General features: G+C 40.4%; 2 protein-coding genes across 2 annotated transcripts in view; one reads left to right on the top strand and one right to left on the bottom strand.

The window, feature by feature from the left end:
* The window catches only part of armc3 (armadillo repeat containing 3), a 378,416-nt gene that overhangs the window by 191,107 nt on the left and 161,177 nt on the right, over positions 1 to 26,132 (top strand). The gene's annotated exons all lie outside the window — the stretch shown is intronic.
* LOC134300813 (polycystin-1-like protein 1) lies at positions 631 to 25,228 on the bottom strand. Its single transcript, XM_062985236.1, has 48 exons — positions 25,152 to 25,228; positions 20,505 to 20,744; positions 19,856 to 19,988; positions 19,562 to 19,765; positions 19,094 to 19,278; positions 18,245 to 18,448; positions 17,905 to 18,059; positions 17,427 to 17,606; positions 17,102 to 17,200; positions 16,946 to 17,011; positions 16,685 to 16,855; positions 16,110 to 16,187; positions 15,878 to 16,020; positions 15,321 to 15,441; positions 15,023 to 15,146; positions 13,895 to 14,087; positions 13,167 to 13,367; positions 12,882 to 13,094; positions 12,270 to 12,386; positions 11,912 to 12,060; positions 11,615 to 11,715; positions 11,296 to 11,491; positions 10,649 to 10,732; positions 10,353 to 10,560; positions 9,673 to 9,779; positions 9,377 to 9,593; positions 8,716 to 8,889; positions 8,465 to 8,581; positions 8,221 to 8,287; positions 7,929 to 8,035; positions 7,662 to 7,851; positions 7,361 to 7,493; positions 7,083 to 7,167; positions 6,670 to 6,852; positions 6,370 to 6,488; positions 5,869 to 5,979; positions 5,678 to 5,783; positions 4,456 to 4,539; positions 4,007 to 4,170; positions 3,630 to 3,864; positions 3,422 to 3,523; positions 3,195 to 3,335; positions 2,366 to 2,500; positions 2,042 to 2,266; positions 1,798 to 1,959; positions 1,471 to 1,608; positions 1,265 to 1,353; positions 631 to 1,057 (listed from the first exon to the last, which is right to left on the bottom strand). Exons 1-48 carry the CDS (start codon positions 25,226 to 25,228, stop codon positions 715 to 717), a joined length of 7,176 nt encoding a protein of 2,391 aa, XP_062841306.1. The 3' UTR covers positions 631 to 714.

Consider the following 26,132-nt stretch of genomic DNA (forward strand, 5'->3'; position numbering starts at 1 on the left):
TCAGTCCATAGAAGGAGACCAGACCCCAAACAGGAGGGCATCAGACCCCAACAAGAATGACATCAGAGTCCAAAAAGGAGGACAGCAGTCCATAAAAAGGAGATCAGACCCCAAAGAGGAGGGCATCAGACCCCAAAAAGGAGGACGCCAGTCCATAAAAAAGAGATCAGACCCCAAAAAGGACATCAGACCCCAAAAAGGAGATCAGACCCCAAAGAGGAGGGCATCAGACCCCAAAAAGGAGGACGCCAGTCCATAAAAAGGAGATCAGACCCCAAAAAGGAGATCAGACCCCAAAAAGGAGGGCATTAGACCCCAACAAGAATGACATCAGAGCCCAAAAAGGAGGACAGCAGTCCATAAAAAGGAGATCAGACCCCAAAGAGGAGATCAAACACCACAAAGGAGAACATCACACTCTAAAGAGGAGGGCATCAGACCCCAAAAACGAGATCAGACCCTAAAACAAAGGACACCAGTCCCCAAAAAGGAGAACATTAGACCCTAAATAGGAGATCAGACACCAAAGAGGAGGGCATCAGACCCCAAAAAGGAGAACATCAGACCCCAAAAAGGAAGCCTTCTCAGAGGGTGGCTGTTGTCACAGCTAAAATGATCACACAGAGGTCGTTCTGTTTTAATAGCGTTTGTTTTTTAAATGAAACATCCAACAATTTATTTAGTTATTAAGAGTAGACATATTGCTTCTTGATCTTAACAGCATTGACCTGGTATGTTTATTTCCTCTTCAGAATATTTCTCTGCAGATGTACAGAACTGTCCATGTTCCATTCTCTCAGATGCATGACTTGCTGATGTTTTATCAAACTTCATGTCCTGGCCGGTCAGATGAAAACGCTGTGATTTATTTGACTTTAGTGTCTCAGTGTTTTCTATCTGAACTCTGATGGTGTGATTTATGCCAGATGATGTTTTTAAGTTCTTAATTATCTGCACTGGTGATGTAGAGTTTTTGGGTGAGATCATTTTGGCCTTATCTGGAATCGTTCCTTCACTCCATCCAAAACTCTGCCGGTACTGCCATTCAAGTGGTGACCTGGTAATAAAAGAGTACATATTTAGTCTGCCATTCATTTACATTTTATTACACAGTGATAAGGAAGGAGGAAATGCAATCCAATCTCAACGCTCAAGGGCACGATTTAGGATCTCTGACTGTGCTCAGGTACAAGCACAAAACCTGAGCCTGAACCATCACTGCATTGAAGTTTTTGTCTTTCCATCATCTTTAGGAGAGCTCTACCTTGATTTTTCATATGGATCGAAAGGTTCACCAGACATGTTCTGGCAGTCGCTTGGCACCATGTCCACCAGTTTATTAACCTCAGCAATCTAAAAAAAAATATATATATATATAACCACAAATAATCAAGAACACACAAAGCCTTGTATTGTTAACATAAATCAACAAGTGAAAATGTAAAACTATATTTTAGTTTATATCCTCACCTCTGAGCAGTAGTTATACGATGTCTGGTTCTCGAAGATGTCCTGTTCCACTCCGAGAAGATCCTCGTTACTGGAAATGACGCTGAGGCGCACCAAGAGCTCATCAACAAGATCCTCAAACTCCTCCAGAACAAAATTCTGTACATGGAAATAAAATAAATAGATCTTGCCTAGTGTGAACGTAATAAAGTAATGAAATAAAAATATTAGAAAAATATATAAGAAATGAGAATATTTCTGTTATTATAAATCGATGTGTTGAACACTGGCTGGTAATTAAACAAAACAGTACTAATGAGAAGAAGAGTAATTAAAGCAGCTCATTACATTAGTGTTGGCGTAATTAACAGCTCGTTCCTTCCTTCCTTTGCCAACCAGAGCCAAAGCCACGTCTTTAATATAATTGCTAATTTCAGACACAGACAGGTACAGGTTTTTTCTTTTCTGTTTTGCTGTTGTTTTCTCCTTGTACACGAGTACACCGGTTACCTGTAAAATAATCATGCAAGCAAAAAAAGTTAGTAATATTGAGCGCTAATGTTTTGTAAAGCCACTGAGAAATGACACCTACAGTTGCTTTAAATGCAGCAGACACCAGGCAGAGTAAAGCTGTATAGAAACACAGAAGCAGAACAGGCTGGTTTTGGTGATCAACCCCATGGAGCGATTTGATACCAAAGCCGTGCATAATGACTGAATAAAGAGATTTTGGAAAGCTGCTGGAGGCTGGAGAGTCTGAACTGAAGAGCAGGTTTCCCAGACATGAGAATGCAAGATTAAGAATCACTCCAGCTACCTAAAACACACACACAGAACTTAACATTTCAGCACATTTTACTGTAATTACTTTGGTTAAAATTTGAATGTTTGAATGTAGAATTGAATCTGTAAGTACCAGTAACCAAAGCAGGTGGGAGAGAATAAAAGCCGTCACAGATCCAGCCGTCGCCATCAATTCATTCAGGTATAGTAAGGAACAGCATTTCATCAGCAGGAGAAACATCAGAAGGCCACGAAGTGAATTATTAAGCTGTAGAGAAACAGAATGCTTACAGATTTTCAAAATCACATCCGCACATTTTCATTATCATGGCATTTGCTTCGATCAACCAATCAGAGAACACCAACAATGTCAGTAGATGGACTGGGTAAACTAAAGCCTGCTTATGCTACCATTTGTACAGGCATCTAATGTCTCTAGATGGTTCGCTGGTCAGATAAGGAGTGAGATTAATGGGGGTGATCTAGCTTGGAAATTCTCCAAACCAGAAGGCACTGTAATGAGCCCAGGCATTAGCCCCCCTATCATCCTGAACAGCACAAAGCAATGGGTAAAAATAATTAATTGAATAAATCCTGCCATACATTTGCTGTATGTATTACAGTCTGTGTAATTAGACCCACTTTGTTTGGCTCCCTTTTGCTCTTTTGTATAGGTACAACTTTATTCCCTAAGGAATACAGGTCTATAAATGTATCCTCAAAGGTACAACAATGTTCTCTAGGGGTAAATTAAGTACCTCAAATGATTTCTGCATGAACACATTTATTTTTCCTCTGGGAAAAATACACAGAACAGACATTCTGGGGCCTGTCACTTGTTCCATGCCTCAACCAGACAGTAGGAATCACTGTTGCAGTGGCAACAATCTGATTTTCCATCCAACCTACTTACACTCCAGCTTGAGACTCACGTTATTAGACTGCTGCACCACTTTAATCACCTGTTCCAATGAAGAGACAGGATTTACATCAACGAACATCTTAAACTCTTCTCTCTGCAGCTGATCCAGTACTTCTGTCCTCAGTGTGAAATGATGCACAGAACACACGAAACATGAGAAACCGATCAGCGCTGTGACGACCTGCCGGGCACACAGACACGAAATATGAGACTAAAAGTGATTTCTACCTGAAGGAAGTGAAATGTTTTAGAGTTAAAGGAAATCACCTCTAGCCAGTTCCACGGGTCGCTCAAGTAAAGCGATCCTATCTGAGAGATAACAAATATTTGGAAGTAGAGCTGAAACAGGGTAAAGATGAGCAGGAAAAGCTGAGGAGGTACAAGGAAGAGACTTAATTACAGCCTTAGCACTGCATTTAGCATCAACTATCAAGTGATCTAGGTGATAAGAGCTATAAATCTTCATGTTTCTCACCTCTCCTGCTGTAAGACAGTAATGAAAAGCGTGTGTGAAGTGGTGAATCGTGGTGGACTGTATGTACACTGAGGTCAGAAGAACTCCGATGGGTGATTTCTCCCCCAGCACGGTGGCTGCAGTGTAAAAGTTATAAACAGGACTGTATAAAGTAAACCGGATCATCACGGCTCGGGTGGATCTGTTTATCCAGCCTGATCTCCATAACATCAGCAGTGTCCTGGATGCTGCAGATCTGCAAAAAAAGTGAAATGAAAGGACATATGTAATATTAGTGAAGAAATGTGAAGGAGCAAAACAACAGGCCACAACATCTAAACTTATCATGATAATACAGCATCAGTGACATGTGGTACATAATATGTGGCTATTCTTACCTGCTGTTTCCTAAATGGAGGCCAATTCCTGTTCCTTCATAACAGTCAAGTTTCCCACATTGTTGTGAAACAGGAAAATCAGTCACTAACTGACAGGGTTCAGGATCTTCAGAGGGACGTTCAGAGGAACAGGATGAAAAGTTCACATCCAACGTTTTGGAAAACTAAAAAATCATTAGCATAGCAAATTTCATGTTAAAACAACTTTCATTTCAAGGTAAAAATAAGGTAAAAATACTAATAAAAGAGTAAAATTTGTATAGCGAAGCAAAATAATGTATAGCTACAGTATAGTCAGTGCAAAACTTAACATAATCAACAGAATTTAACAGTATTAAATAATCTTAATACACCAAGTGATTCTTCCATTCCACATTTTATGTCACCAGTGAATATAAAACATGTTTAAAAAACAGATAAACGGTATTAACATTAAAATAAAGCTTTACCGGATATGGTAAGTTGTCTGCATGTTCCATCTTTGTGATGACTGGTTCTCCAATAAGGTAGAATGACCCACTGGTTGCTTTTGCCTATTAAATTCAAAACATCATTGTCCAGTCATGATGGAATACCAACAATTCAACAACTATGCTACTTATAATCAAGATAAGATAAGATAAGATAAGATAGCCTTTTATTATCCCACTGGGGGAAATTTGAACATAGAATATAAACACTACTAAGCTACACATTTAGGTTTAATAAAAACAGATTGGACTTTGTGTTTGTACTGTATACAAACGATCTCTCCCATGGTCCAGCATCTTCTGACTAACAGCAGGCGTGTTTTTGATGGCTCTTTGATTATGTCTATCTGGTTTTCTAAGGAAACTGAGGAATTAGAGGCCATGACATGGGTTAAATAACATTATACAATTCTCTACAGCATTAATTAATGATCTAAGTTGCTGTATGTATGTTTTTGACAAAGAAAACTCTTAATAAATGTATGAAAGAGCCCAAATTTATTAACGGTTCTTCATATATAGAGGTATGTAAAGGACATACATGTCCCTTATAAGTGTGTCTAAACTCTGGGCTTTTACTGTATGAGCAGGAGTGTTTTATATTGTTTTATAAGTGGATTTTAATGTGTTATTGATTGTTATAACCACCTTCTCTACTGGGATGTTACAGACGCCATATACTGGTATTGGAGGATCATACTGGAAGTGAAAGACGCTGCTGCTAACAATATGGCCGCAGACTGTCCGCAGTATTTGTACATTCATCCTAAAATCAACTGTTTACTGCACTTTATTAAACTATTTTATTTTTGGATAACATTTTAATAGTGTGTTGGTCCTAAAATAACCAAAAGATGTCACTGTTTTACAATCTGAGCCATATTACCGGGTTACAAAATCATAACCGGAACTTCAACGTACACAGTTTGACAAAGTTTGTTCAAAGCTAACACAACCTCTGAGGGGGATTTATTTTTTATTATTTTCGTCTTGCAAATGTTAATGTTCAGTTATTTTCTGTTTGTAGAACTATAAACAATCGTGACGTGCAAACTTTTGGACACCCTATAAATCAGTATTCAGTAAACAAACCATCTTGGTGAATATGACACCTAGCAAAGCTAATTAATTGTAGCAAGCTAATTAAAATAATCACTGTAATTAAAATGCATTGAGCTAAAAATCAGGTTTTAAGACTCACATTATTGTTTAATTCATTAGAATAACGAGAAAAAAGATCAATTGTGTCCAGAAGTGTGTTTGCTGTCCAGTTCCACCAGTCACCCAGTTTCTGACCAGACTCACTCCTGCATTTAATAACAAAATCAAAAGTTAAAATCCATTAACATTTAAAATCATAAGAAGTATTTTGTTTAATGTACTAGTATTTACCTGGTGAACTGAGTTCTGAGCAGATGATTGAGATGAAACTTAGCAGTAGAAGAATGTTCATAAGTTACAAAGCCGACTGTGGTCAGGGCGATAGCACAAAATGTGAGCTCTCTGCAAAATAAAACAAATATCTATTTAACCAAGCAAGTAAACACGATTCAAACATTCATACTAAAAATGATGACTAAAAGTGGAACAATAACTAAAATGTTCCCATACAAAATTTCTAATTGACATTTAATTATGGTATGGTTGGTATGATTGACTGTTGATTGTAAAAAATATCAAATGGCATGTAAGCCATATATTCTTTCATGCCATAATCTATAAGCCATGTATTTATTTTAAAAATACACAACAGAATAGTACTTAAAATCTAAAACACAGACGGGGTCCATTACAAAACATTGACATTACAAAATACTGAACAGAAAAGGAACATTATGACTGTATAGTTAATTAATTATGGACTATATATCTTGTAATAAATAAAAAACAGACCTCATTGTTTTGTGAAGCAGCGTCCACTTTTTAATTTGGTTTCTCAGACCCTTTAGCTGGGTGGAAGTCGGTGGACGGGTGAGTCGCAGATATCGAGCTCTCTGACGGGCTTCCAGTACCTGTCAAACAAGAATGATTGAAAGAGAAGTACCTGCCATGAGAGGTGGATTATCGCCAATTTAAGAATACAGCTTGCATGAAAAACAGCAGCCTTAAAACTACAACCTTTAATAAAATAATAAAACAAAGTAACAGAGGTGGTTGAATGATCAAAGTCAGTGGTCAGTGTGTGCAGTTCACCTTCTCAAAGTCCATGTTAATCTCCTGGGTGTGATGATATAAGCAGGATGATGAATGATTTTCAGCTGGGCTTTGCCTGCTATTTCTTATCATCTCTATAACAGGCTGATCAGCATCTGAGTTTTGGAAAGCATAGGGTCGTTCTCCATGCAGCAGAGTCACGACGAAAGCAAAGACAAGAATCTGAATCAGATCAGAAAAATGATCACAATCATGGCGGGATAATAACCGCAAATTATTCTCTGGGAATTTGATATAAATTGCTTTCCTATTCAATGGTAAGTACATGATTATAAGACTAACCTTTCTGTTTATATACTATTGTATAATAAAATGATAGTTTTAATTTATGCTGTGTTTGATCAGCTTGTTTTGTCCATGTTTTCAGGATAAACAAAGATGGTGAGAATTACCAGAGCTGGATGAGCTATGAAGGCACAGAAGACAAAAGAGAAGAAGACTGACTGAATCCACAGCAGAGTCTTCGTACAGCTGAACCTGTAAATAAAAGTATTCATGCCACTAGGAGTCTTTTTTAAGCAACTGAGATCCTAAGATCATCTTAAAACCAACAACACTGTACCTACTGAGATTCAATCATTTCCTACTCAAATTCCAAGAATGCCATGACATTCCTGTCTGTGTGAATGTTTCACATCAGCTGGGTTTAATACATTTATTAATGACTTACTTTAGTCCGAGAATCACAGTAATGATCACACAAGCCAGACATAAACACAGCCAGACAGCCCACGTTCCATAATAGCACCACATCTGCAGAGTTCTGCTTCTGGAGGAGAGAGGAATCTTCACTGAAGCATTTACTGCAAAATTAATAAAAATAATAACATTTATTTATAACATGGGTGAAAGAAACTCCAGTGTCCTGCACAGAACCCTGACCTCAGCCCTCTGAAGAGCTTTGGAATGAACTGGAACATTAACTGAAGTCTAAGTCTTGTGAGATGATAAAAACGTTGTGTTTTAAGTACCTGGAATGGAACTTGACTGGAGGTGAAACCATCTGCGTTCTGAGCTTTTGCTCTGTAATTTGTCCTCATCATTCAGGATCATTTCTTTAATCATTTCAACACGAGAGCTGGAGTGTGGGGACTTGTGCAGGGTTGAACTGTCTGCCAGCTTGCTGCAGGACACACACTCCAGATCACACGTCTTCAAAACCTATAGGACATTAGAAGATGGTATTTAATCCAGAATGCAGAGATGGGATTCCCTGCTCTTCTTTTTTTTAAACTCACCTCACTTTTCTTCATCCAGGGTGAGACTGAGCTCCAGGACAGATTCAGCTCCGACACGCTGGTCCTCCACGAGAGGTCATCGCCACTATCTGTACGTTTAGACAGTGCTGTGAAAAGAAATTGGGTCGGGGTGTTTGGTGTTTGTTTTAGATCTTACAAGTAATTTTAATATAAGATGAAGACGACACAAGTGAACACAAAATGCTTTTTTAAACTGTAAATGTAAATACATGCTAGCATGTTAAATCATTTGGATGACTGGATGTGAGTGGCACATTGATAAAAAAAATACCTTGTACAGAGACGGGAGGCAGTCGTAGTTTATACTGGTCTCCTGAACGGTTCCTGTTTTTGGTTTTCTACAAACACAGCAGAAAGAAGAACGGTCACACTCACAGGTACGGTGCTAATTTAGGATAGGATTCACTTTTAATTAAAGTCCAGGTAGTCTGATTATCTGTAATGAGATTAACCATCTGGGGAAAGTTATGACCGACAGAGATTTCTGAATTAATAATAATTTGGTTTATTCAGACCTGGCCGATGCGAAAGAAAAAGGACACAAGCGTCCCAACAGGCAGCAGAGTGAGTGCAAACAGTCCCGTCCTGACCGAGACCAGTGACACACCAATCAGCCCAGACTCACACCAGTACTGACACCACCAACACAAAACACAACACAATCAAGAGGTTAGGAAGCACCGCAGAATAACAAAACCATTTATTTATTGATAGAATTTGATATGATATAAACATGGTCGTGTGTCTGATGTATGAATGTATTTACCAGATCTGTCTGTCTGTACATGAGCAGCGCATTCACACACATGTAAACCAGCAGAACCAGCAGACACACACTCAGGCGCTGAGAGTGTGTGTGAGCGCTGTAGGATGGGCGTGCGTACACCGAAAACCAGGGGTGCAGATCCTTCAAACATTCAGTAACATTCGCAAACAGCAACTGTACAAAATCATAAACAAGCTTTTAAAAAACAAATAAATCATGTTCAGTACATCATACACTGATGTGTCAGAAGGTTAATAATAAAATTATTATTAATAATAATTACAAATACAATATTAATAATAATACAAAATAATAATCATAACAACAATAATTCTTTTTATTATTATCCCGTATTTAGGGTCGCCACAGCGGACCTGTTCTGTATACCAGACTGGGCACAGTCTGGACGCCCTTCCTGACGCAACCCTCCTATTTCTATCTGGGCTTGGGACCTGCACTGAGAGCGCACTGACATGCACTCTCCCCTCACCCACCCCCACAATGGCTAGGCTGTTTAAGCCCCATTTGAACCCACCCCCCATGGTTGGACATTAGGAAATCCATGCAGACGCTCAAACCCTGGATCACCAAATCCCCATAATACTGCTGCACCATAATAATAATATTAATAAAAATAATAATAATCAGCACAGTTTCTCACCTCTCTGAAGGTCAGTTGTCGTTCCAAAGCGAGCAGCTTTCTCTCCACCCGCCCATCTCCTTCATCCAGCGCCAACCAGCACTGAGCCGGAAACATCCAGCTCGAACCCTCGGCCAGATCCTTCACTCTTATAGAACCGAGGAACCAGCTGGGAGTCGAACCTGCACCATCATGCCACACGTTGACCTGCCGTATCCGACCCAAACTTAAAGCAGAACTGGAACATCACACACACACGCAGCGTGATGAGGATGGATTTGCACTCATTATTATTTTTTAAAGGTTCTGGGTGGTACCTCAGTATGAAGGTGTTTCTGGAGTTACAGGTGAAGAGTTGGTGGTCGGGGTGGCTGAGCTCTCTGGTCTGAGAAATTCCGTGCTCTCCATAAAGCACCAAATAAACCTTAAAGGGCAGGAAACACACCGGACAGGTTGCCAGTCCATCACACACACACACACATTCACACAAGTCAATTTACTTTTGTGGCATTTAGCTAATGTTTTTATCCAAAGCGACTTACAATTATAACTGAACACAATTTGAGCAATTGAGGGTTGAGGGCCTTTCTCAGGGGCCCAACAGTAGCAGCCTGTTGGTGGTGGGGCTTAAACCGGCAACCTTCTGATTACTAGTCCAGTACCTTAACCAATCTGAGCTCTGAGTTGTCCTGGGAGGAAACCCACATGGACACATGGAGAACATGCAAACTCCACACAGAAAGGACCCTAGGGAATAAAACCCAGACCCTTCTTACTGTGGGGCCACCGCTAATATTATTATATTATGGCAGTTGTAGTTAAAACACCTGAACTCAGTGATTAGAGGGGCTGTAAAAAGTGGAACATGGGTGTAGAAATGTAGAAATGAGTCTCGGGTGGGTGCTGTACAGCACAACGGTCTGGGTTCAAACCTTCCCTCTAATCACTGTATGAACTTTAATGTTATTAAAATTGAATAATTTTAGGACCCAGTTACCCTGGCACTCATGCGGGCCCTCGATCTGAGCCCGGTGTCCATGGTGACAGCGTAGAGGAACTGATCCGCAGGCTCGTTATCGGGCAGGACGAACAAACCCACGTTCCTCTCCGTCTGAACATCGACATGCCTACAGAACACCAGCAGCACGGCGTACAGAACCAGTACTGCTGCCATCACCACACACACGGCCGGGTTCGAACGGACGCTGAATAAAACACAGGAACGGCCACAGGTTAGAGGAGCACATCGTGTAGGACTGGACCTTCATAAACCTTCAGATGTTTTGGTGTTACCTGGTAAACTGGGCGACATCTGAAACGGTCAGAGAGGTTCTGATCGTCTGGTGTGAAACGGTGAAGGAGGAAAGCTGATCACAACTGAAAGATCATTAAAAATATTCATTCATTCATTCATTTACTGTGTGTTTTACCACCGCTTATCCTGGTCAGGGTCTCAGAGGGTCAGATTTACTGGGCAAAAAGGCAGGAAACAACCGGTTGCCACTCCATTACAGGGCACACACACCCACACACACTTAGGGTACATTTTAATTGCTCCAGTTGGCCTGACTGCATGACTTTGGAATTGTGGGAGGTAACTGGAGCATCCAGAGGAAAACCACACAGACACTCGAAGAACTGGGACTCTAACCCAGGACCTTCTCGCTAACCAATAAGCAATTATGAAAAATTAATTATCATCATTAATAATAAAATATCAAAGCTTTATGCTCAGTCTTTGGCAGAAAATGTCCCTTATAGATCATAATTTGAGGTCATTACAACATGAATTCATGATGTACATGCGTATTTTTTACCTGCTATTTGAATTTTTAGCACACCCTTGTGTTTGGGAGTGGAACTGCAAGTCTATTCTGCAGTAAATGCATAAATCTGTGATACTTCTGTGGTAGTCTGACAAACGACGATATAAAACGAACCTGCAGTTCATTCTGGTCGAGGTAAAGCTTGGCAGCGCACGACATCCGTCAGATTTCCACTCTCTCACCCCGTCCCAAACCAAACAGTGAGTGGACTCGATGTTCAGGGTGTAGTTCACCGCGTCCGCGATGTACTTATTATTCTGAGTTTTATCATAGTCAGCGCTCAGGAGCATCAGATAAGCAACTACGGAATCTGCATAAATGAAACAAAACCATGTTGAGTGTTGATACTCTGTAATCAAGATATTCATGATGTCACAGATATTCATGATGACGTGTGTGTGTGTGTGTGATCTAACACTGAGCACAACCGAACCCTTCAGAAATGAACGAGGGAGGAAGATCTGAGCCGTCGCTTCTTTCCAGTGAAATAGTTTTTGTTTGTTGTATAATGAAGGTGTTGGTCTCTGGTGCATCCTGTCAGATGGAAAAGAAACAGCATGTTATATATTTATCAAAAGCATTTTTAAAAGCAGAAGCAAATGCTTATGGCTCATTGTATTTTTGGGCCATGGCACACGATACAGGTCCACAGTTTTACTTTATTTCTACACATCCTCTTAGAAAACATGTTTTTTTAGTTTGAATGTTGTAAGGTGAAACGTTACTGTACCGGAAGAGCAGCAGGACGGGAAACGCTCGCCCTGACGGCCTTCTGAAGTCCAGTCGAATCTGCACGGCCTTCTTTAGCATCTCAGCAGTGACGTTGAACTGGTGCACGTTCACCTCCAGACGGGAGAGACTGAACTCCAGACCTTCAGTCTTTTTAGAACAAGTGATGGATTTTGTATCAATCAATTTAAAGAAATAAACATAATATTAATATTACCTTATTTATTTCATCACGTTCACTGTTGTTGTGACTCTAATAAACAATTTTCCAAAACATGCAGTTTTGATGCCACCATGACTTTGAAAGTTCAACATCTTCTAAAACATGATGCACGTGGTTCTGTAAATAAGCTCCGTACCTTTTTCTCTTCGTGTTTCTGGAACTCGATGATGAGCGGCGTGGATAAGTGTCTCATTTTGATTTCCTTTCTGCTGCTGCAGTTAAAGAGTCGAATGTCGGCAACGTCCCGATTCAGCTATAAACAACAACAACAACAAAATTCCACCTTCCATTATTCAGACAGTGATGTTTGTTATCTATGTAGTCTTGTATCTAATCTACACTCCTGTTTTCTAGCTAGTGACCACAGAACACTACGTATGTGTCCCATGCTTTCACAGACTAGTTGTTTTTTTCCCTACTAGATATGGCTAAAATATGTGGACATGGCTTTTTATATTTCAATCAAAAGAAAGTGTGTAAGGTCAGGCACTGATGTTCCAATTCATCCCAAATGTGTTCAGTGGGTTGAGTTCAGGGCTCTGTGCAGCCACCTGAGGTCCTCCACACTAATTATTGTATTCAGTATGTTTTTACCCAAGTCTTCATTTTAATGACTATTTTTACTTGTTATTACTTGAGTAGAGACTGAGCGACTGTACCGATCACTTTATAAAAGCACAACAGTAATTCACATGGTCAGAAACAACCTCCCCCCTCATGCAGGTGAATAACAGACGGCCGGTTGTACCTGTGTAGACGTCGGGGACCAGTGATACGGGTTCAGTCTGTATGATGTGAGCTGAGTGATGAGACAGGATCCGTTTTCTTTCCGAGGAATGTAAAACGTGGTCGTATTTACAGTTTCTGTTGTAACCGGGGGGTCGTAATGCTGCCAGGCTTTCAGATTCATGAACGTGGTGTTTACGCTGTAGTGAGAGGATCCGCTGGACTGCATGTACATCTGTAATAAATCAATAATAGTAATAATATAGTAATAATAATAATAAGGACCGTGTGATGATGTTTCTCCTACCAGCACTGAATCTGCGGTGATGTGAAGGACGTCACGTGTTAGCTGTGGCCCCAACCTGGATGAAGTTGTTGGAGCTTCCAGAACGTATGAGAGCACAGACATGAGCGCCGTCATCATCCCACGATCCGACACATCCAGCACACGACGGGAGAACAGGTCCTGAATATGTTTTATTAGTAGTCTGGAACTATCAAACATCACCTGCAATGGAACAGAGTACATGGAACATGAAACAGTCCTAGAGAATAACACTGTCACCATTATGTTTGATAGTAGGTACAGTAATGTTATGTAAATAGAGTTTATAGAGTTTTACTTGCTTGATTGGAAACTTTCAGAAGTTCTGTAAAAGCGAGCAGGACGTCCAGCAGCAGGTTCTGCAAAACATTTACATTTACATTTTCAGCATTTAGCAGACGCTTTTATCCAAAGCGACTTACACAATGAGCTGAACACGATGAGCAATTGAGGGTTAAGGGCCTTGCTCAGGGACCCAACAGTGGCAACTTGGTGGTGGCGGGGCTTGAACCGGCAACCTTCTGTTTACTAGTCCAGTACCTTAACCACTGAGCTATCACTGGTTAAGGTACTGAGCTATCACTGAGCTATCACTGGCCAAAACATTCAAACCTCTGATCAAATAAAGCAAGAGTGAAAGACGTATTTATTCTAACTTCATTATAACACACATATAAATAAATAAAGTTTCATTATGATCATGCTCAGACCTGCTCTGTGGTGTTAATTCGACAGGCTGATTGGATGAGAGCTGCTCTGGTGTGTATCTGCAGCGTGACGTTGGATCCTGGGTGGAAGCTCCGACGGTTCAGCGCGGTGGTCAGGAGTGAGAGGTAGTTAATGATGTCTCGGCTGTTTTGGGTGAGTATCAGGTTGGTTAGGTTACCAACGCCGTACTCTAACCTGGAGAAACAGGGACGATTAGTTCTGTTTTTTACTAATCAAGCCCAGTGTATATATATACACATACATATTACCATGTTAATGTTCTATATATTCTATAGATTTATCTTTATTAGCTCTGCTGGTCTCACTGAGACAATAATGTCCCATCTTATCTTACATTATCTCATTGTATCGTGTCATATTAAATTGTGTCTTATCTTATGTTATCTTATCTCATCTCATATCTCATCTTATCTCTTAGCTCATCTCTTACATCATCTCTTATCTTATCTTTTATCTTATCGTACCGTATCATATCTTATCTCATCTCTCATCACATATCTCATCTTATCTCTCATTTCTTATCTTATCTCATCTCTCATCACATATCTCAACTTATCGCTTATCTCATCTCTTACCTTATCTCTCATATCTCATCTCTTATCGTATTGTATCGTATCTTATCTTGTTATCTTATTTCATCTTTAATCACATATTTCATCTCATCGCTAATCTTATCTTAACTTATCTCATCTCTCATATCTCCTATCATCTCTTATCTTATTGTATCATACCATCTCATCTCATCTCTCGTATCTCAAAATACAAAATACAGAAAAAATTAGCTTAGCTTCTGTGGAGTTATGGTAAAAGCCATGCTGTGTCTGAGTTCTGGGGGTTCGAATCTCAGACTGGACTCACAAATACAAAAAGGGCGCCTGGTGGTATGTGAACCTAGCTGTTGTTGGAACACATGTCAGTGCACCTTTAGTGCAGGTTCCAAGCCCGGATAAATAGGAGGGTTGGGTCAGGAAGGGCATCCGGCATAAAAACTGTGCCAAATTAAATATCCAGACGAATAATCCGCTATGGCGCCCCCTATCAGGAGCAGCAGAAATGAATCATTCATTCTATCTATGACAACACAACACAACACACATCCATATACGTACAGCTCCTGATCCGGACTGAACTGAGAAGACGGAGTTTTTGTGAAACTGGGCCAGACGGTGACGTTAACAGGACACGGGCGAGTAGAAGATCCAAATCTGTTCTGAACCTCAATGTAAACAGTGACTGAGAGGAAAAGCATCAAACAAATGTGAGAAGTGGAGTTAATAGTAAACATCATGTTTCATTTAAATTTGTTGTCATAGTTAGCAAATGGTATTGAATATTATATGAATAAACAATGCAAAGCAGACGAGTAATGATAAAATAATGTAGAGTACAATGTAAATATGTAAATACCTGTATAATCGTGGTCAGGGTCTCCAGACGGAAGATTGAAGTAGCGCTGGTAATCTCGGCCCGTGTAGAGGAGTCTATCTGAGGAGTTCCCGACTCTAAAGCTGTATTTAAATAACAGATCCTGTCCAGAAATAAAGAGCAGAATTTCATTTTATTTACTGGTCTGAAAATTGATTAACCTGTCAATTAATTTTTTCAGATCCATCATCAACATCACTCATCTAAAACCTCATAAACAACTTTGTCCGTTTTTATACTGGAAACTTGTGCTACCGGTCGGCTGGGCGCCCCTAGCGGGCACAATTGGCAGTGCAGACAGTGCAGCAGACGAAATCGGGTGCTAGTCTGCTGGGTGGGAAAAGATGGGCCAAAAAAAAGTGGGCAGGGTCTTCGATGCTGTGGCGCCTGTACAGAAGTGGAGGAACGTGGAGATCAGTGCGTGACTCTTCATGTGCGAGACCGACCTCACGCGCTGATCCTCAGAAGTACGGGCGAATAAGAAGGGGTTGGAGGGAGAATAAAATAATGAAAATGAAATGAAGGTGATAATGAAGGACCTCTTTTCCGGAGGTGCAGAAGATGCTGAAGTGGGTGTGAATCTCTAATCCTGAACTGGGCTGAACGTGACACACCACCCCCTCCGGAGCCGGACGCGTGGAGAAGAACATCTGAGCTCTGCCCTGAACATCCTGATCAAAACCTGTCAACAAAAAACACACACACGTTTGTTTACAGTGTGTTTGTGTCTGTAGATGAACTGGAGATCAAAAAAATCTAATAAAAACGTACTTGCAGAAACCTCGAGCATGTAGAGACGTCTTGGTTTGAGCGTCCTGGATTTAAACATGATATCAGAGGAGGAGGTTCCTAAAAAAAATCCCACAAAGTGCCAGTAAAGTGTAGAATTAGCACAGGTGAAGGTTCGGGGTCTTCTCCAGACCCTGACGAAGAGAACAATGTTCTATATTTGCTTTTCAGGCCCTATTTATATGGGTACTGAGTTTTGGGGGAATGCTACAGTTATGACCTCTGCTGCCTGATCGATGGCACTACACAATAAGACGCAACGAAAGTCGGATTCACTGTGGCATTTAAATAATGGCTTGCAACTCAAAAAACGTACACAGGAAGGACCATGGCCGCCCAGCCGGGAAACGAACCCAGGCCCTTCATGCTGTGAGGTGACGGCGCTGTTTTGATGCTGATTTGAGAAATGTTGTGATAAAAATGCATTTTAAAACCCAGTGCAAGTTTACCAGTGACAACAATTAAAATTAATCATTCAATCAAGCACAATGTAGACACATGCACATGTAGTGTTCATTTCCCCCTACATATGAACTCAAAGTTTGATGGAAACTCACCTGTACAGGTATAAGAGCGGAACACTGCAGGTGGGACGAGTTCTCTGTGTAGGTCCAGTAAGGTTTTCTCATACACCACATGTCCAGCATGTCCAGCATGTCCAGGACCCACCAGGTTATCACCCTCAAATTCACCTACATGAAGGAACCCATCGTCCACACTGTAGGGTCCTGAATACACAGCACATTTAAATAATAAGAGTGTATAAGAGTGTATAACTGGAATTTGATGTTATTTCTGGTAAACGTTGATTGAAGTACCTGTCGGTCGACCTACTAGATCTCCTGTGTCCGCTTCCTCAATCCCGGAATAAAAATCTTCATAATCTAAAGGAAATAAATATATTTCAACACATTAAAGCATTTAAAATAAAATTAATAATGCAATATAAGAGGAAGATGTTTCTGTCATCGTGCCTTGATGTGAGTGGATGTCGTAATATTCTGGCATGATTTTCTCCCCCTCGGTGGGTCCCGGATGGAGTAACGGAGGAGAATCCAGCTCATCTCCGCCACCTAAGCAAAGCAATCAGAACGAAGACTTACACATTAATATTTTGGACGTTTACACATAATATTTTTAAAGTAAATCCGGAAACACCCTGGACGGGTCCATCCAGGATGATAAACAACCTTGGCTATGTTTCCACAAGCATGCAGGAGGTGGATTGGCTGCTTTATATTCTAGTATATGAGTGTGATATTGCCATGGACACGGATCCTTCTATGATGAGCATCATACCTGAGGAACCATCGCTTTCAAACAGGAGGTCCGACAGATCCGACAGATCCGACGATCCCTGCTGCCCTGCTGACCGCTCCTGTCTCCCCCGGTCGGTGTAAATCATGGCAGATGGAGTAGCTGGTGTTCCGTCCTCTATTTTGGAGGGCACACTGATGTCCAAACTGCTACAAAAAGGTACTAAAGAACAAGAGAGATAAAAGAAGGTATGAACTCATGGATGGAGCCAGGAAGGGCCTCATGGAAGGGCCAGTGATAGCTCAGTGGTTAAGGTACTGGACTAGTAGACAGAAGGTTGCCGGTTCAAGCCCTACCACCACCAAGTTGCCACTGTTGGGTCCCTGAGCAAGGCCCTTAACCCTCAATTGCTCATCGTGTTCCGCTCATTGTGTAAGTCGCTTTGGATAAAAGCGTCTGCTAAATGCTGAAAATGAAAATGTAAATGTAAAAGATCTGAACATGATATAAATCCCCATACCTTCCGGAGCGCTTCTACTTGATGCATTGACTAAATGCAGCTTCCAGGAGAAGGAGATGTTTTGTGTACAGTTTGGACACTCGGCCACCACGGAGAAGGGCTCGTCCCAGCCCACTGAATTCCCCCGACACTCTTTGCATGAGACGTGAACGATGCTGCAGAGAAACCATCAGAATCATAAAACCACAAACGTCACCGTAATGTGAGCAGAGGCGACATAAATTCCTTATGGATTTAAAAGTACGATAATTTATGAATTCAGTAATTACAAAGGGGCGTCCTGATACTTTAGTCCCTATGGTTTAATACTGCAGCGTTGTTAACCGTATCGTTTCTTCACCTGGTGGGTTTGGATCTCACAGTGATGAAGATCTCAGATGAGGAAGATCGATCAGCGCTGTGGACGGTCAGCGTGAGTCTGAACAGGTCGCAGTTTGGTCTGAGAGAGCCGACGGGAAACGTCAGCACCGAGGAGGACGCAGCGATGTGCTGGGTGAAACAGGAAGTTTCGGCGGCGTTCACCGGTCCACACTTCCACCTGTAACTGTAAATGAAAGTCAACAAGCATGAAAAAACAACCTGTTTATTAGATTCCAGATTTTATTATTTATTTGATGTTTTATTGGATGGGAAACATCAGTGCACCCTTAGTGCAGGTCCCAAGCCCGGATAAATAGGAGGGTTGGGTTAGGAGGGGCATCGAGAATTAAAACCATGCCAAATTTAATACAAGGACGAATGATCCGTTCTGGTGACACCAAACAAAAGCAGCCGATCTCTCCGAGTTTGAATGTCAGCTCTGCTACCGGTCAGCTGGGCGCCCCCTAGCGGGCACGATCCACAGTGCAGACAGTACAGCAGATGAAATCGGCCGCTAGTCTGCTGGGTGGGAAAAGACGGGACTAAAAAGTGGGCGGGGTCTTTGACGGTGTGTAAGGACCCTGGTTAGTACCCCGAGGCGCCTGTACAGAAGTGGAGATCAGTGAGTGACTCTCCGTGTGTAAGACCGACCTCACACGATCCACCAAAGTACGGGCGAATAAGAAGGGGTCAGTGGAGCAAGCACACGTCGGAGGGAGGGCGTGTCAGAAGAATATACCCTAATAAACGCCATCGAGGTCTCCAGCAGAGGAAGGGAACTGGCTATGACTAAACTATGAGAAAAATGTTCTCGCTCCCAGTTTGTTACCTCATGATGTTATCAGGAAAATCTGGATCATAAGACCTTCGTCCATCCAGAACGATGTTAGCGTGACTGTTGCGGCGGTCGATGAAGAGATTAGTGCCCCCGCTGATAACGCTAACAGGGGCGCTGGGCATCACCTCGATCAGAACGGAGAAGTTGCTGTAAACGACGCTGCCGACGATCTGAACCTGGATGAATAAATAAAATAATTCTGGTTAGTATTTTGTTTATTGAATGGTGCCGCACAGAGTCGGGGAATATTTGTGACCCTCTGTGCGCGATACGGATCTCCGTATGAACCCACTTGGTGCAGGTGACAAAAAGCGATCTGTGCTTCACACATGTTGGAGAAGCGTGTGTTATTCATGACCCTCCTCGGTCAGGACTATAGGTCTGCAGCAGTGGAGGGGAAATACGATGGGGGAATCGGATATGAGTCAAAAGAGAGGAAAATCATAATAATGGTTGTACTTTGGCTACAGTTCTGTACGTCCCATAGTGAAGCAGGAACGCTGGCAGTTCGAGACGCTGCTGGTCCGTTTTGACGTGCGCGATGGACACCCGCCGTCCATCCGGACCGTAAAGGGTCCAGCTGTACCAGAGACCTCTGGAGGTGTCGCACCGGATCTGAGCGTCGTACGTCACGCCGACGTGCACGGGCTGGTAACGCCACACCTGAAACATCAACACAAGAGATGGAGATTTAATCCCGGAGTCATTTTGTTTGTGTTTGTTTGTGAGGCTCTGGGTTTATCTGTTTCTGACCTGGATTTTATTGGGTCCCATGTTCTTCACAGGTGGAGGTTCACAGGGTTCAGGAACGATGAAGACGTGTCCTGTTACCGATGCAGAACTCACCAGGTTGGACGCCGTCACCTCTACTACAAACTCACCCGTCCTGTACAAATGATCAGTTAGTAGTTCAGGGGTTAAGGTGCTGGAATAGTAATCAGAAGGTTGCCGGTTCAAGCCACACTGTTGCCACTGTTGGGCCCCTGAGCAAGGCCCTTAACCTTCAGTTGCTTGAACTGTATTGAGTCATATGGAATGACGGCAATGCATCATCACATATATACACACACATTATATGGTCAAAAGTATTTGGACGCCAGACCATGAGCTTGTCGAACGCCCCTTTTCAAAACCTGATGTTAATAAAGTAGAGCGCCCTCTATGTGATCTTTTCAGTTCGTCTAATAAGGACCCTTAGAAGACTTTGTGCCCAATTTAGTCAAAACACGACAGGCCACTGAAGCTTCTTTAAACCGAGCTTTTCTTTATTTGTGCACGGGGCACAGACACCCTGGAACAGGAACATGTACACAAGGGTGTCCCAATACTTTTGCTTATGTAGTGTTACCTTAGATGACCACGTTTATAGACATTAATCATGTCGTTTATAATTAAAATTCACCTGTTGAAGACGTGGCGCTCGGTTTCCCGTCCCAGCCTTCGAGTCCCATCTCCAAAATCCCAGAGGTACGAGACCTCTGTACCAGCGCTCATCCTGCAGCTGAACGTCGCCGGCGTGTTGAGCAGCACCGAGTGACTGTACACCAGTCTGTTGATCCGTACGGCCCTTTGGATCACCACGGAATCGAACCCTGAGCTGAGAGGAGCGTGGGCACTGAGCGTCCTGACCGAAACACTGTACCTGTACAAAGTGAGGTGAAACTCTCACGTCAGGGGGGTGCAAACTGGTAATAGCATTATCAATATTAATACATAATATTAGTATTATTACTCACATGTTTATGACTTACAGGCCAAAACAACAATTATATTATAATCACATGTTATTTTTGGAGGAATATAATACACAGCATACTGATTTAAGGAAAGCAGCATTATTGTAAATAAAACTGCTAATAAAAAGCTTTTAGATTTAGAAATAATCCAGCAGACGGCTCTTACTTCTCCTGCAGACACGTCTCACAGCGTGAGGAAGGATCAGACACTGAAGGAGAAGCTGAAAAAGTCAAATAAAATCAGACGATCATGACAGAGCTGTAAGTTATCAGAGGTCAAATAAACGGGTGCACACCAGAGTCCAAAGTTCCTTCTGCATGTTCCAGAATAAAGAGTAGAGCAGCACAGAGCAGCAGTAGGTGCTGCATCGCTGCTGAGACCTCCAGGTATGAAGCTCAGTACACTGTTACTGACCTGCTCCTGACCCGAGGTGTGAAGGACCGACCCCTGGTATCAATGGGACCCTAATTAGAATTCAAAGAGCCTCAGGATGCTGCTGAGGGTCCTGCTGTCATGAATGAGTAACTGCTGGAGGATCGTCCACAGTCAAGCAAGCTTTACATTGCCTCAGGCTTAGTGGCACCTTAAAGCTCGACTTCTTGTGCAGCATTCTCTAAGCTCATAGTAATTTAAAGCTTGCTTAAATGTGGACATCTGACCGTCCAGACAAATTTCTTGGCTATACAGATAGATACAGCCATTTATGTCTGTGTAGACGCCTGGCTGGCCAACAGCATCGCTGAGATTCAAACCAGGATCTGCACAGTTGTAAGCTAGTGAAACAGACCCCCAACCACCTGTGTGCCTTAATATACAAATGTAATATAAACATTTATTTATTTATTATATAATTTTATTATAATATTATTATATATATTATATTATTTATTATAATTTTTTATTATTTTATTAATTAATTAATTAATTTATGCAGCTATATATATATATATATATATATATATATATATATATTTACATTTATTTATATGATAGTTTCTTATTTGATTTGATTTGATTTATTTCTTATTTTATTTTATTAAAATCTGCACACCAAGGACAAGAAATTCAACATAAAAAGATGTGCAGATTATATTTAATTATTGATTTATTGATTTATTTATTGATTTATTAATATAATAGTTTGTTATATTTTTATTTAATGTGACCAGGAAATTCAACACAAAATATGTGCAAAATTTACATGTATATAAAATAAATTCAACTTTAATTGTAAGAAAAATATAAGTATTTATTCATTAATGTATTTATTTATGCAGCTAAGACTTGATATATATAATTTTTAATTAATTAATAATTGTATTTATTTATTTATTTATATGATAGTTTGTTATTTTTCCTGAATGTGCAGATGATATGAATATTTCTATAAAATTAATTAAACTTCAATTGTAATAAACGTTTTATTATTTATGGTTTATTGTTACACATCTTTATAATTAATCATTATAATTAAACGTGCACAGTTAGCAGTTAAACACGGCGTGTGTGTTTATGACCGCACTGTTCTGGACTCTCATTGTTTCTGCTCTCCGGTGCATTTGCACACTGTGGATGATGAAGAGCTCTGAGACTCAGCAGCACTGTGTGAAACCTTCAGCTTCCTGCTCAGATGAAAAGTCTCTCTCACTTCCTCCTGATGTTTCAGCCTGAGAAAGAGAGGAAATTCTCACTTAGACGTGTGAATCGAGGTCTCAGCTGCATCAGGGGGCTTATTATTTATTTTTATTTTATGAGGCTGGTGTCAGAATCAGGTAGAAAAAATGAAGAATGAAACCATGTCGGTTTTGTATGGAATTAATAAGACAGCATTAAAATTAACACATGACTTAGTCATTATTATAAGCACTAATTAATCCTTGGATGATTTGACTGGTGTTAAAATATATAATATTTATTTATTTATTAGGATTTAACGTCATGTTTTAGACACTTTGGTTCCATTCATAACAGGAACAGTAGTTACTGCGTACACAAGGTTCATCAGGTCAAATTTGTATCAATTAGTATCTCCACTTCACCTCACTTGCACGTCTTTGTACTTGTGGGAGGAAACCGGAGCTCCCGGAGGAAAACCCACACAGACACGGGGAGAACATGCAAACTCCACACAGAAAGGACCCGGGACCTTCTTGCTTTGAGGCGACAGTGCTACCCACCTACGTCTGACCATCCAGACAAATTTCCTACTATTAAAAAGACACTTTTGAGTTTTCTTCCTAACCTTGACATGAGACAACTGTTCCATGTACTTTCTGCAGGTGCACTCATTCTGTAGTCAATCATAATTACTAGCAAGTAGTTAGGAAATTATAAGGACATGCAACAAAGCTCAGTGACTATTCTATCTAAGTTTCTATCTATGTTTTAAATCGAGGCCCTAGACATGACATTGACATTGTGGGGGCCCAAATCTGCCGTGTTTGGGGGCTCCTGCCATTCTAAGACATTCTTGCTGTATCAACAACTGATGGGAACAGTGACAGATCCTAATATTACTAAAGCTACTGAGTGAAATCTGTTTATTCATAATGTTCACGTCATTATATTTGAGGTGGGGGGGGGGGGGGGGGGGGTGGGGGTTCTGTTGAGCATATCTGAATATTGGGGTATCCTTCATATATATTGTGTTTAAAATTAAATTGATCCTAAATTTAATTTAAACAGACATTTTGAAGCACGTCTTGTTGTCATGCAGGATCAGGACGGTGGTGTTTACACACAACAGCACTTTAAAGGGAACTTCAGCTCTGAGTGGATCAGTTTCATTTATCATCTCTTCACTTCAGACACACACACACACACACACACACACACATCTATCTCAGACATTTCTGCTGACTTCAAAGCCTCCTGCACGTCCCCTCGCCCGAGAGACGGAGGGGTTCAGGTGAAGCATGACGAAGCACCAGTGACCCAAGTGACACAGCAGCGCAGAAGAAAACACGCCGGTGTGAAAGTTAGACGCCGCCGCATTCCTGGCTGAGGGCTGGGAGCACTAATTTGGGCGTTATTTCTGGAATGTGGGGGTATTATGTTATGATGAATGGGATCAGGGGCGAAACATCTGTTTACTAGTTGAGAAGCAGCCAAGGGCAAAGTGGGTGACAGAGCTGAATGAAAATAACAAAATAGCTCTTCTTAACAGCCGTCTATTAAAGTCGTGCAGGAGGGGGAGGAGAGGTGTTGGGGGGGGGGGGGGGGGGGGGGGTACAGGAGGTGTACAAGCCTAAATCATGAAGGTGCCAGAGAAGGTTATATGAACCGATGATGCAGAAGAACCTGACATGGTTCCACAGGAACATTTATGATGCAAAGGTAAAGGACGATCCATCGACATGTTCAGATCCTTCCTGGCGCCTATCTGAGGTGTGATGGTGGCCTACAGAACAGGCGGGACAGGTAGTTTAGGGGGTCTAATGTTCTGATCTATTGATCTTTAAAAAAAATAATAAACCTTAATAGACCCAGTTTTCATAAAGTTAGTTATTTGTACCTGAAAACACTTACTTTATACTTTATACATTAATCTTATATTTATATATTTACAGTACTGTGACAGTACACTGTCTAAGCACTCGAGGGTTAAGGGCCTTGCTCAAGGGTCCAACAGTGGCAAATTGGCAGTGATTACTAGTCCAGTACTCTAACCACTAGGTTACAGCTGCCCCTAATCCTGAACAGATAATTTCCAAAATTATATACAGTATTATTTATTTATTGCAGTATCACCACTAAACACTGTATTTTAACTTATAAAATCAATAAAATTGCACAAAATTGGAGTTTTAAATATTTAAATAAAATAAGAATTAGTCATTAAATATCCACTGAGGATAAGTCTGAAATCTGGATATTTAGCTTGTTAATAATAAAAAACATTCAGGATTTAATTACAAAGAAATAATTCAGTTAAATAAAGTGAATAAAATTCGAAATAATTTTCTAAACTAATCCAAACTAAGTTAATTCATATGAAGACAAATTAAAAGGAATTTTTATTTGTTTAATGACTTTAAGTAACATTAAACTCATTAAACTCATTAAACAGAAACAGTTTCCTCTAAAATATATTATATTATAATATAATATAAAATATAGAACAATTATAATTAAATCCAAATGCTCTGCATTCATTCTTTATGTTTTAGGTTTTATTACACAGAATAGAGATGGACCCAGGGTTAATTTTATTCATGTTCCTGGATCGTTTCTGTGTGTTTGGATGTTCGGTTACAAATCCCTATAATATAAAATAAAAAATAAAAACAGAACATTAAATTGACGGTGTAACCTGAGCAGAGCAGAACCTAGAGCAGTGGTGATGATGAAGATGATGATGATGATGAAGATGAAGAACGTGGACACCATCTGTGAAACAGCTGCTCAGCTCATTCCTGCTGGTTTAGTCCAGATTTCAACAGCAGGGGGCGCAACTGAGACCAGCCGCTCATCCAATCAATACACCGACCTGAAAATAACAATAAAAACTATTTAATTTAAAATTAATTTACAGTTTTTACACTAAATCAGTCAGGATTAGCATTTATTGTGTGTGAGTAATTTAATCCTGAATGATCTTTATCTCTAAATATTTATTTTTATTTAGTTTAAGTCTAATTAAAAATACAGTAACAGCAGTTTGTTGCTGTTTTAAACGAATTAATTTAAATTATAAACAACAATAATTATAATTATAACAAAAATTATAATTGATAAAAATAAATGATTAAAACAACAATAGTAAAGTAAAATATATTTAAATAAATTAAAAAAGTTAAATAAAAAAATAAAATATAAATAATAATAATTATGCAAAAGTATCAATAATTAAAAAAATAATAGTTATACTAATGATAAATACAAAAATGATCAAAATAATAATAATAATTATTAAGGTTGTTGTTACTAATTTATTTATTATAATTATTTTTTATATTTTAATCAGATATCATTTTATTTATTATTATTATTATTATTTTAATCATTTATAATTATTTAATCCTAGAACACAATGGATCTGGATCTACTGCAGAGCATCGCAGTCACTCATCTACGGGCAATTTAGAGCGGCCAATCCACCTGCTGAATGTGTGCCTGTGGAAATCGCGACAGTTCAGTTAAGAGAGAGAAGCATTTGTGAGGTCAGTTAGTGATGTTGGCCTGGCTCTTATTCAGCATTCCAATTCATCCCAGATGTGTTCACTGGAGTTGGGGGCCACAGTGGCACAGTCATACCAATAAAAAAAGGACCTTCCCCAAAGCATATAGCTGA

This window comes from Trichomycterus rosablanca, chromosome 23 (genome assembly GCF_030014385.1).
Source record: "Trichomycterus rosablanca isolate fTriRos1 chromosome 23, fTriRos1.hap1, whole genome shotgun sequence".
NCBI classification, from domain to species: Eukaryota; Metazoa; Chordata; class Actinopteri; order Siluriformes; family Trichomycteridae; genus Trichomycterus; species Trichomycterus rosablanca.

Coding starts and splice junctions, on each gene's coding strand:
- LOC134300813 (XM_062985236.1), bottom strand. CDS start 25,228: ATGGTGTCCACGTTCTTCATCTTCATCATCATCATCATCTTCATCATC. Junction 15,442..15,877: donor TCTGCACCTCCGGAAAAGAG/GTCCTTCATTAT, acceptor ATTTCTGGACAG/GATCTGTTATTTAAATACAG. Junction 8,890..9,376: donor GACAACTGACCTTCAGAGAG/GTGAGAAACTGT, acceptor GATTTTGTACAG/TTGCTGTTTGCGAATGTTAC.